Genomic DNA, 13013 nt, shown 5'->3' on the forward strand with positions numbered 1-13013 from the left:
TAGGTACCTAAATCCAAACATTATAAACAAGCATGCGTTCGCTTCGGTGTGACAGCAGCCGAGTCCAGTCTCCGACAGTGACCTCGCCGCCATTGAATCTACCAAACCCCCACTTTAACTCTTCCCCCCATCATTCAACTACCCACCTAATGCAGTTGGCAATAAAGCTCAAGCGAACGCATATAACTTCATATAAGTTGGCGGCAGAATACCGTAACCACATAACTTGGATGGATGGGCTAGTTTGGGCGATAGTCCCGTTACGGCCTTGCCTGTCAGATCTTCACTTTCGACTGTGCTGGGAACTTGGGTGACCGAAAATCTTGACCTGATCATTGGTCAGAGATTTTAATTATAGGTCTTATAACGTCGCCTAATAGAAACCCAAACATAAATAAAAGAGATCGGGAGGGGCTAGACAGTCGGATTTATTTTTTGACAAAAAATTTTTTTTTTCTATTTCGAACTCGGCTTGCTTACATTAAAATTAGTACAAGATTTCTTAAGATTTAATAATGTAGCATATGATTTTGACCTCTTCCAGCCTGCGAAACAGCGCCATCTAGTTTTAAGCCTAAAATGCCCATACATTTCAGGGGTACCCTTTTTTGTACGTGCTTTATTGTCAGTCCGGTATTAAATCGTTCTTGGGTTCAAGATACCGATTTCTTACCTACTTACTCGTAATGTCTACGAAAGATAGATTATTAATGATTATCATGACGTGATAGTATAAGGAATTACACTGATTTGAGTCACTACCGGCCTCTAATGCGAAGCACGTCTCGGATAGATCAAATATATGAAAGAGGCGCGTTCCTAGCGCACAGTCTAAGCTCGTGTAGGTGAACGCCTACTATGCTTGTATGAGTGAAATATGACAGGTCGACTGTTCGCGTTTCTGACAGGCGGTAACTGTGAGGTAACCGAGAGGACCTGGGCGGCACTTTCAGCGGGGAGCGGGACTGGTCATACTGTGCGATAGTACTCTATTATACTGTGTCCGAAGTGACAGATCAGGGGGCCGATTTTTGAGTCTCACTGTCACTAAAATACCGGTTGAAAACGGTGAATTGCCTATTATTTTCAGTGACAATTTTCTGAATTCGAACGCCGTGAGACTCAAAAATCGGCCCCCAGAACGCAGTCTCGCTCTGTCGCGCCACTACAAAAGAGCGATAAATAAGCAAAGTTATAACTTGGGCAGACTCTAAAATGTAGGGGTAAAATTATTTAAATAAAACAATAAAATTAATAAAACAATTTAATACTTCCTTTCATATTTTTATATCATAACAAATGTTATTAAATTATGTCAATTCTCACGAAACGCATGTTTCTTATCGCTTTGCACCCTGCGATTCGATCAGGCGTTTCATGTTACAAATAACTATTATTTATCAATAATAAAACTATTTAATATAAATATCAATACTGCTCATTTTGTGTCATTTATAATTATTTAAAATTTTGTTGAAAAGGAAGTCGGTCTCTGTTTCGTTCGATTCTAAACTAAAATAATAATAATAATACAGTTTAAAATAATAATAACAATGCTCGATCTTTTTTTTTTTCACACGCATACTTAACATAAATAAAATATAGTCATTAGATCATTTCGCTTACATTGCTAGAATGATTTTCAGTAGGTAAGTAGTATTATATTAAATGTTTGTACTTCCAATTCCACTTTGTATTTTTCTAAACTAGCAATGTAAGTATTAAATGTCTTATGTATACGCAAACATACATTTTTTTCACTTTTGTGTGGAACTCGCGAATGCTCGGCCGTCAAGGCTTGCATTCGTGCTTATGATAATGATAATTAAAATAATATGTCAGGGATGGCGGTAGGGTATTTGTCAAAAAAAACATATGTTGCGGTTCCAAGCAAAAAGCAACTTATTGTCAATTTGTATCTTATTAAGGCTCCGTTGCAAAAATATGCAACTTTTTATAAGGCAATTTTGTTGCTTAAATACGTCACATACTTTAGGTGCCTTTCGGTCATCCATGAGTCACAGCACAATATAAGTATAATTTATGTAATCTATTTTTGGCAATTCTTAGAAAACAGGAATACTTCCAAACAATACTATTTACTTACATACTTGTAGGTATTTAAATTAAACTTAAATGACTAGTGAAACAGCAAAACAAATTAAAAAAAAACTTTGGTCGTTGTGCCATTTTTTTAGGATTTAAAGGTTTTTTCTATTTTTTTTATGATTTTCTGTTTTTTGTTTTGATACTCTAAAGTATCTTTGCGACCGTTATATTAAATTGTCGGTGTCAGTTGATAAAGTAGCGTAGTATCTTGTGACCTGCAAAGAAATTAAATTGATTTAGATAAGTACAACTTATGTAAATAAGAGAAAATAAGGTATAAAAGAGCTAAAAAATATGTTACATAATTATAACCAAACTCATCTACTTTAAGGATATTTATATAACTACCTATTTTAACTTGTAAATAGCTTAAAGGGTACGTAGAGGGGTAATATTCTCTAAAAACTAATTAATAATACTCCTCATAGAACGAGGAATAGGTACCCTCCTGAGACCCCTCAGTACATTTTTTCTAAATAGAGTAGGTTGTACACATATTCCAGAATTTCTCTGGAGATTTAATTGAATAACTAAATTCAAAAATATTACAATTGCTTCTGGGTCTCAGGAGAATACCGCGTGAAGCAACTTTTTTGGTAAATTCACAAGAATCTCCTCTCGTAAGGCAATGTCACGCGCGGTCGCCATGCATCGAGGCGAGGAGGGCCTCCCGAGGCGACCCATTTTGATTGAATCAGCAATATATTTAATTACTTGTGACATTTTTATTCCTGTTTCAGGGGGTGGAATTGACTGTCGAAAAAACAGTAACACCTCACTTGTCGCATCAGTTAATCCTTGGGCTGTTCCTAGCCAAGCAGTTTGGCTAAGTCCGTTTTCACATTATCCGATCCGATATCGGATGTCGGAAGGATTTCAATGGAAAATATCCAAGATGGCGCCTGTAATGTATTGGATATCGGTCCTACATCCGATATCGGATCGGATAATGTGAAAACGCACTAAGGAGTCCCAAATGCCACACAGAGACAGTTCTGAAGAGGTTCTCAAAGTCATTGATAACTTACGGGTCGCATCAATTAAGTCTTCTTAACGTCCTTGCTTTTCACCTTAGGCTGGCCCTTGCCAAGCAGCTTGGCCAGGGAGTCCCAGGTGCCACCCAGTTCTGAGCAGATTCTCATACTAATGTATAGTGAAGCTCAACGATATCGTACGGGTCGCATCAGTTAGTCTAACGTCCTTGCTTTCCTCCTTAGGCTGGCCCTTACCAAGCAGCTTGGCCAGGGAGTCTCAGGTACCACCTACTAACAAGCTCTCAATTCTCTTAAATAAATGCTTATTTAATGTCATAGTGAAGGTCAATGACAGCTTACGGGTCGCATCAGTTAGTCTTCTTAACGTCCTTGCTTTCCTCCTTAGGCTGGCCCTTGCCAAGCAGCTTGGCCAGGGAGTCCCAGATGCCACCAAGGAACAGAGCGCTGAACAGGTTCTCGAACGGAACGAACGGATCGTGGATGCCCAGCAGGATTGAGGATAGCTGGAACAATAATTAGGTACATTCATTACAAAAGCAAAGTTTCAATCAAAAAATAGATAGATAGATAGATAGATATATTCTTTATTCATACCCACAACATACATGGCATTGACAATTTAACATCCAAAAAAAAAATTAAAACAAAAAACAGTAAAAGAGTTACATGCAACAATCGCTACTCTTTTATTTAATACTAGCTTTTTCCCGTGGCTTCGCATACAAACTTTGGATCATATTAATTCCACCCCTTTAGGAGGTGAATTTTGAAAAATCCTTTCTTAGTGCTTGTCTACACCTTATAAGGAACCTACGTGCCAACTATAGCAACTCTAGGACCAGCGGTTTCGGCTGTGCGTTGATATGTCAGCTATGTCAGTCAGTCAGTCAGTTTCTTCTTTTTCCCCTCACTAGCTCGGAAACACGTGTTTTGTCCTTTAATACCAGCGGGTAAAAACGCATTTTATCCACACTCGGCGTTAAAATATAACTTTGCCCCCTTGTATAACAAATAACTATTATCACTGCTTCCAGTAGTGCCACAGGTGGTAAATCATCTTTATTACTAGATTCACCTACTTTTATCAATTTTAAAGCAGTTAATTTGACTTTATTCAAGGTCAAATTACTTTACCCACTAGTGGATAAAATGTGTTTTTACCCGCTAGTATTAAAGGACAAAACACGTGTTTCCGAGCTAGTGAGGGGAAAACGCATTTTTTGCGTTGTAGTTTCCTCGCTATAGTGAGGGGAAAAGTTTTGTGTTACACTCGGGTGCAAAGTTGTTGTTTAACCGCACGTGTCAATTTACGAAAGATTCCAATATTGAACCGCGAGCGTGTGGTTCAAAAAAAACTCAGTTTTTAAACAATTCCACACAAAATTTTTCGGCGTTAAAACATCAAACTAATTCAAATCTATCAAATACCAGCCAGCTGAAGATATCAAGTTAAAATTTGTATGAAAACTTTGCACTCTTGTGGATAAAATGCAATTTTGCTATCCAAAGTAAGCCTGTATCAAAAATAACTACTGTATTATAATATATTTACTCGCTTCGCTCGTGGAAGATTTTCGGCGTTAAAATACAAGCTATTATTAATATATTTGGTGGCCTAGCGGTAAGAGCGTGCGACTTTCGATCCGGAGGTCGCGAGTTCGAAGCCGGCTCGTACCAATGAGTTTTTCTGAACTTATGTGCGAAATGTCATTTGATATTTGTCAGTCACTTTACGGTGAAGGAAAACATCGTGAGGAAACCGGACTAATTCCAATAAGGCACTAGTTACCCTTCGTGCAAACAATGCGACCGTATTGGGTTGGAAGGTCAGATGGCAGTCGCTTTCGTCTTGTGAAAAACTAGTGCCTTCGCCAAATCTTGGGATTAGTTGTCAAAGCGGACCCCAGGCTCCCATGAGCCGTGTCAAATGCCGGGATAACGCAAGGAGGGTGACAAGCACACTTGGCATGACATTTTATTTTAAGTATTCAATATTTAATTTAAGAAATTATAGTCCATACTTCTAATGTTCCTAATACTTGCGATCACTGTCTGTTTTCTACATGTACAACTTGGAGTACGGTTTAAAAACAGCTCTTATATAGCTAGCACAAGATCTCATCTAGCTTTTCATTGAATATTAAACTTTGCATAAATGGAAAAGAAAATGAGGTGATTACTTTACAAGACCAAGTCCATGATAGATAGATGACTATTAGGCGTGGTACGGATAAGTGGTAGGTAGTTAAAATGTTCGACCTCATTGTACCGACTGAAACGGAATGTTAGACAACTTCCTGTATCTAAATAAACCATATTAAAAAATGTATTAGAATTCTGAATCTTAATTCCAAGTGCTCACCTTCGTTTCTAATTTAATTATCCGCATGTCAGCATACTTAACTAAACATTGCATAGGCATGCGATTGAGTTTGGCATTGGCACTATCCTTTACTGAGGAGACTACAATCTTACAGACTGAACACAAAATTCGTCTAAACGGGTTGCCGATCATTAGTTAGAATACCTTTACTTATTTATTAAGGTAAAACCAACCTCTCTAAAAATATGGCCATAAAGTCTGGTGTTCTTCAAGGGTCTGTATATTAGCCCCACCACTATTTCTGCTTTACATAACTGACTCGGGCAAAAGATGAAGCACTGTAGCAACTGTTTTTAATAAATGGTGTATATTCTGTGTATTTTACCTTGAAGTAGACGAAGAATATGACGATGCCGAAGTAGACGAGCGCGTGCGGCGCGGAGATGAGATCGGTCTTTTTGTCCAGTACGAAGATCACCGACGCCACAAGCGAGGCCTTTGTGTAGCTGGAAAGGTATATATTTGCATATTAGATACTGTAATTGAGGTGCCCTGCAGGGTAAGCATAAGCACATGGTGGGCACGCACGGCACGACAGTAATCTCGCTCGCGGGATAGACTACCCGGCCTTGTCTTACTGTATTAAAAAGAGTGGGACGGGTGTTTATCTCGCGGGCGAGATACTGTTATGTGTCCAATTTCATCAAGGAAACTGATATGAAAAATTATGGAATCCTGAAAGAAACGACACCTTCCACCAGTTTTTCTTATGTTTTAACGAGCGCGCGAGCTAGTGTACAGTCAAGTGTAAAAATATGGGTGCGTACAACTTATCAAAAATATGTCCCATAGCACTTTATGTCGGCGGAATAAGGTCTCGGTACATATTTTTGAGCGGATAAAATCGATACGTATATTTGCACTTGACTGTACTACAAGCTGCATGCATAACATGCAGATACATTAAGTTACAGTAAATACTTACAAGCTCGGCTGCATGGTTTCCATAGCAGTCGGGGTCCAGGCTCCGCGGATCAGCCTCTCCACTAGCTTGGTGAAGCCTGCACCATTGCCTTTCAGGGTACCTGTAAAATACGTCGTATCTCGTATGTAAGTCGTATGTTAGAGGCAATTTTGAACTAAATAGAATAAGGCTTTCGAAAGCCTAGGCTAACAATCTGGAACAGGAAACAATCTTTTGAACAGAAATATCGGATACTATACTAATATCGTTTGCAATATTTAAGTAACTTGGGCCCCATGATGCATAATGTACCTACCAAAGATAGTATGCTTCCTCTCATCTGGTATTACGTAAATAACCAAAACAAAAGCTAGGTACTTCCAGCTTCTGACACTTGCATTAATTTCATTGTTTGTTTCGCCATCTGGTCAGAAGCTGACCCAACCACTACGTTTGCCAAGATGCCTGTTGGTAGCTGTTGTTGGTTTCTCGACAGCTGTGTTCAGTCTACCACTTTTAGCTTTTAGAGACATCATTTTATTATAGGTTTTATTTTTCTTTGCTCTAAAAGTTCCTGGCATAGCTATTCAAACTTTACTCTTAACTTGAGATTCTATTACTCACCAATAATGATCATAATGATGTAAGCGTTAGGATACAGTTTTCCGGCGTGGCTGACTCCATCGTACACTTTCTTGGCACGGTAGATCTCTTTCATGACTGAGGCGACAATCTTTACAGGCAGGAACTTGGCCACTTTGTAGCCGACGTCAAATGGTGTGTAGAATACGATGTACCTGAAAATATAGGAAAGAGAAAATCAGAGTCTTAATCATAGCCATAATGTACATAGGTATATCTAGTTATAGATTTGTAGATACTTCAAATCAAATTACTAGATTAAACATCGATTGTAAAGGGCGGTCACAGTATTCGTCAAGGTTGAAATCAATATTGCGTGAAACTGCTTTCAGTAGGCAACTGCAATGCAAGACAGTTTACAGAAAGTTCATAGACAATGTAAATGGTACTATTATGTTTAGGTATAAGTACCTACCTACCTAGTACAACAACAATAGGTATAGGTACGTATTGAGAAGGAACTGATTATTATCCTACTTACTCTGAACTCTGGAGATAATAGACGCGTATTTTTGACCCGGTTGATGACATGTGACTCGTGAGGACAATCTTACTAAAGAATCCTTTGACCACCGTATATAATATAATCAGTTTGTCAACTTAGCAAACAGTGCTGACGAAAATTCTAATTACCACCGGCTCCTCGAAAAGACCCGAGTTCAAACCAGGATTCACCCGTAAGACCAATCATGATGGAAGCTGACTAGGAGCGTTAAACCATCAAATTGTATTGCCAGATATTAGGGACGAGATTACCAAGTGACTGTGCTGTGCCGATGACGAGCTGTGGCGTGTTCTTCAGAGGCGCTAGTATATGGGTTCGCCGACGAGATGGTTTATGAGTTTTATGACCATGCTGCCCGTGAAGATCACCATCACCAGGTGTACAGCCATCACACGATCAGGTGCTTAAAGCATAGAGTTTAGTACTTAGGAAGATCTTACCAAGTGACCGTGCCGATGACGAGCTGTGGCGTGTTCTTCAATGGCGCTAGGATGGGCTCGCCAAGGAGACCGTTGACGACCATGCCACCCGCGAAGATAACCAGCATGGTGGATAGCCAACACGCCAGCGGGTGCTTGCGCGAGAACGCCTGTGCGCCTGAAGAAAACAACATAATACTTATTACCACACTTTGATTTTGAATAGGTGGGTCACGACCACGACTAGACACCGTGGTTCAACTTGCACAGCTGCCAGAGCATATTCAATTGGAACGTCCTGACAAAGGACTCTTGAAGCATAGAGGAATAAGTATTATTTGACGCGTGATTGACGCGTGATTATCGCTTGATGTCACTTAACTATGCCTATACAAATAACCCGCATTTACTGATGTATGGAGTTACAACTTTTCCCTATGCCTAGGGTAAGGTAAGTACTTTACTTTACATCTAGGTACTCCATGAAACTTTGAAAGGGAAACAGTAAGTAGTAACTTGTTTAGAAAGCTCAAGTCTACGTAGGTATGATGGAAGCCCGTGAAACGATATAACTGAAACTTTATTTTCCTTTTGAGGCCGCTTACTTATTATTAATTTATTTTGGCATTGCGCAAAAGCCTAATAGAGAACTAAAGCTATGCTGTATCGTAATAGCAACTAGGCGGCACAAATGCCACACACATACTATTAGTCCATATTAATATTATAAATGGTAAAGTGTGTGTGTCTGTTTGTTTGTCCGTTTTTCACGGCAAAATGGAACGACGAATTGACGTGATTTTTTAAGTAGAGGTAGTTGAAGGGATGGAGAGTGACATAGGCTATTTTTTTGTCTCTTTCTAACGTAAGCAAAGCCGCGGGTAAAAGCTAGTATTTTATACAATCTTGATATAATACAAAGCTTTTCAGTCGAGTACCATTTTTAGGCCACGAAGCTTGCTGTGGCCTAATAGTACGGTATGAGAGTGAAAAGTTTAATTATAATCATTATTGTATACAATACTTTTTCTATTAGTCATCATCTTCATCATCAATGGACGAAAAATATCAAATATCGAAATACTTGGCAACCAATTGTTTGTAATAACCGTCTGTGATTGGTCGATAACGCGATTGATAAAAAAAAATGTGTTTCAGATGCAGAGAAATTTGCCAGGTATCGCAAATTTGTATAGAACTTGTATGAAGTTCTATTTTTGAATTTTTTTCAGTTATCTAAAGTGAAGTGTAATGAAATATTATAGTTGACGAAGTGTCAAAGACTTATCCAACACTGAAAAGTCAGCACTTATAGTTTAGTCTGTGGTGTCCTAATTGACAGGTTAAAGTCGACGAGTAGAAAAACTTAGTATAAATAAAATTGGAATATTAAAGCAGCAACTTGTTATTTTAGCCTCAATCATAAAACATTGTATCATTAGGACCATTTTTAACGAACTTCAAAAAAGGAGGAGGTTCTCAATTCGATTGATTGTTTTTTTTGTATGTATGTACAATTGTACATTTGTTTATAATTTTAGATGTTGAGATTATTGCAATCCGATAAGAAATCTGAATTCAACGGTTTATTATTTTTTGCTTTTTAGTTTCTCCGTGTTTTCTAACGTGCTTATTTTTGAAGGCGGTTTTTTTAAACGTTTTCAATGTTTATTAAATGTCGCCTGCCTGTCTTTACTGATAAAAGGGAGCGTTCAGATCAACACCCCGTATTTTCCGCCCTAATGCACAAGTAGGGTGGGGATCGGGGCTCGTTTAACATAACATTAACCACTCTCTTGAAGCATAAACATTGCTTACCTACTGTTCCATCTCCGTGTGCGTTTTCACATTATCCGATCCGATATCGGATGTCGGACTGTTTTCTATTGAAATCCTTCCGACATCCGATATCGGATCGGATAATGTGAAAACGGCCTAAGGAAAAAAGATGTAGACCATCAGTATCTACTTACTAGGTAATAATTTGCAATAGCATTATCTTAGCAATTTATATACTTACTAGCTTTCGCCCGCGGCTTCGCTCGCGTTAAGTTCGAAAATTGCGGATGGCTCCATATAAACTTCATCCCCCATTTTAGGGAAGTGGGGGGTTAGAAAGAGACAAAAAGTAGCCTATGTCACTCTCCATCCCTTCAACCATCTCCACTTAAAAAAGCACGTCAATTCGTCACTCCGTTTTGCCGTGAAAGACGGACAAACAAACAGACACACACACTTTCCCATTTATAATATTGTATGGATGTATGGATTGGAAACGAGAAAGTTCAAGTTCAAGACATGGTACGATACGCCTAAGTATTCATTTCAATGTATCAATAAAGCTTACTATAATTGTAATTCATTGATCATTGATCATTAATATTACATAAGCACATGTGCATTGTTTGTGCAAATGTGCATGCTTGCATATAAAAACATTTGTTTGCGCAAGTATAATAAAGATATGCTACTTATACAAAAATCTTGTAAAATACAACATAATTTTTTTTTTATCATATCAAAGCGAAAAGCTAGGAATACACCCACGTAACTAGTAACTACAAACTTTCCGACAATCGAGTGATGACGTAGCAAGCTGCAGATTTGATTGAGTAATTTCGCGCTCGGTACGTATGGCTCGTTGGTCTAGGGGTATGATTCTCGCTTCGGGTGCGAGAGGTCCCGGGTTCAAATCCCGGACGAGCCCCGGCTAAAATTGCCTTTTTGTATTTTTAATTAGCTTTTTATGAGAGAAATGAACTAGCCTATGTCTGTATAGGAATTATTGGATGAAGTTGATATTTCCAAAACAAATTAAATGAACAATATTTTGTTTATTTATTTTTACGCCATCTATAGGCAAATACTGGCATAACCTAGACCCTTTGCAAGCTTCAAACATCTGCAGAACCAAGGGTCCTTATCATACCCATAACCTTATAACTTTTCAAACAAGTAGTTTTTTTCGGTATTTTGCTGTTTATCTGTTTTTTATGATAATGCAGATTGTTTATCACCACAATAAGATTACATATATACATTTATATGATTACAAATGCAAAAGTATCATACTTATGTGCAATTAAATAATCTAATTAATTACAAATTCACCGGCAAAGTATAGATAATAATATAATATGATGTTGTATAATGAGCCACCTGGTTAGCATTAGATAGGTATATAGTTCTGTGATCGGCAGGGAACCAATCTATTTTTAAGCTGGGTACAGTATTTATTTATAGTTCGCCCCATACGCATTTACGGGCAAAATAGCGCAAGGATGCGGAAGCGATATTAAGAAATTGGCGGTTCATTTAAAAATAGAGACTTACCAGCACCCAAATCCTCTCTGACGGAAAGTGCACATAATAATGAATGCGCTATGTCAAAATACGGGAACATTTTTAGCTTTATGACCTGGTTGGCCAGGTCTAAGAAGGCTTCGGGATCCATGGTGGTGTATTTGAGGTAACTACTGTTATTAGAGAATGTGTGGCACAACTAAACACCGACAATAAGGCGGTACGGCGGCCGCGTGTGATCGCGGGCAGAGCAGCCGCGAAACTGAACTCGGAGACTGGATGTGGTCGGAGCTGATTGAACGCTCTTATTATTTTTGTCAAACCACGCTGGCGATGAATTCACAGATAAGATTAGCCGGCACTGCGTTAGTTGATTTAACTTTTCATAAAACTTTTAAAACGTATTCAATTTTTTACACTTGGAGAGCTTAGAACTAGATTGATATTTTCGGCACCATTGTCACAGTTTCCGTAGTGTAGCGGTTATCACGTGTGCTTCACACGCACAAGGTCCCCGGTTCGATCCCGGGCGGAAACAGGATTAGTTTTTGTATTTTTTTTAAATTATTATAATATTATTTAATTTGTATTTTTATTGATATAATTATATAGTAACTCGACACAGCTACGTATATTTTTTATGGAGTAAATCAAGTATGTAAATGTCCATTGTATGTACATGACTTACATTATTTTATTTTCCCCTCACTAGCTCGGAAACACGTGTTTTGTCCTTTAATACCAGCGGGTAAAAACGCATTTTATCCACTAGTGGGTAAAGTAATTTGACCTTGAATAAAGTCAAATTAACTGCTTTAAAATTGATAAACGTAGGTGAATCTAGTAATAAAGATGATTTACCACCTGTGGAACTACTGAAAGCAGTGATTAAATGCATTTTTGCGTTGTAGTTTCCTCGCTATAGTGAGGGGAAAAGTTTTGTGTTACACTCGGGTGCAAATGTATTTTACTTCTCGTGTGTTAAAAAACTCGCAAGTTCAGGATTCTATTTTCGAACCACTCGCTTCGCTCGTGGTTCAACTATAGAATCCTTTCACTTGCTCGTTTTTCAATTCCACACTCGGCGTTAAAATACAACTTTGCCCCCTTGTATAACAAATAACTATTATTTTGTGGTAATTTGAGGAAATAGTTATTTGTTTTACAAGGGGGCAATGTTGTTGTTTAACCGCTCGTGGCAAATTTAGACGTGTGCGCCGCGCCGGCGCGCCGCCGCCGCCGATTTTTTGGCAAACGCCGCCGCCGATCATTTTTTGATCGGCGCACACGTCTAGTGGCAATATTGATACCCGAGCAAGTGAGAGATTCAAATATTAAACCGCGAGCGTAGCGAGTGGTTCAAAAAGTGGAATCTTGTGCTATTTAATATTTATGATTCAAAATCATCATTTTATAGTTAAATTCTACCAGCCAGCTCAAAATATCAAGTTAAAATTTGTATGAAATTACTTAGCACTCTTGTGGATAAAATTCAATTTTGCTATCAGTTTTCGAATAGTTACTTTGCTATTACCTTTACCAGTTGGTGCGGTGAAAACCAATTCTTTAAATTATCAAGTTCACTATCTCGTGCCCCATTTAAACGCTACGTGCTGCGCTCGATTTTCGTGAGCTTTTCCAATTTTCCATTTAGATCAAGTATGTATGACATTGTATGAAGTATTAGAAAGTTGATTTTCTGTTATTTTCGACACTAACGAGGCTTGGAAATCAATTTACACCCACACACACC

General features: G+C 38.3%; 1 protein-coding gene and 2 non-coding genes across 3 annotated transcripts; 2 read left to right on the forward strand and 1 right to left on the reverse strand.

The window, feature by feature from the left end:
- Window positions 1–1250: 1250 nt before the first annotated feature.
- Window positions 1251–11533, reverse strand: LOC125234875 (trimeric intracellular cation channel type 1B.1). Its single transcript, XM_048141296.1, has 7 exons — window positions 11291–11533; window positions 7979–8135; window positions 7016–7188; window positions 6413–6512; window positions 5813–5933; window positions 3444–3607; window positions 1251–2324 (listed from the first exon to the last, which is right to left on the reverse strand). Exons 1-6 carry the CDS (start codon window positions 11409–11411, stop codon window positions 3452–3454), a joined length of 828 nt encoding a protein of 275 aa, XP_047997253.1. The 5' UTR covers window positions 11412–11533; the 3' UTR covers window positions 1251–2324; window positions 3444–3451.
- On the forward strand, window positions 10593–10664 carry Trnap-cgg. The gene has a single exon. It is a non-coding gene; the product is annotated as a tRNA-Pro (tRNA).
- Window positions 11534–11725: 192 nt separating the features above from the next.
- Trnav-cac lies at window positions 11726–11798 on the forward strand. Its single transcript has one exon. It is a non-coding gene; the product is annotated as a tRNA-Val (tRNA).
- Window positions 11799–13013: the final 1215 nt, after the last annotated feature.

The sequence above is a fragment of the Leguminivora glycinivorella genome, chromosome 16, assembly GCF_023078275.1.
Source record: "Leguminivora glycinivorella isolate SPB_JAAS2020 chromosome 16, LegGlyc_1.1, whole genome shotgun sequence".
Taxonomy (NCBI): Eukaryota; Metazoa; Arthropoda; class Insecta; order Lepidoptera; family Tortricidae; genus Leguminivora; species Leguminivora glycinivorella.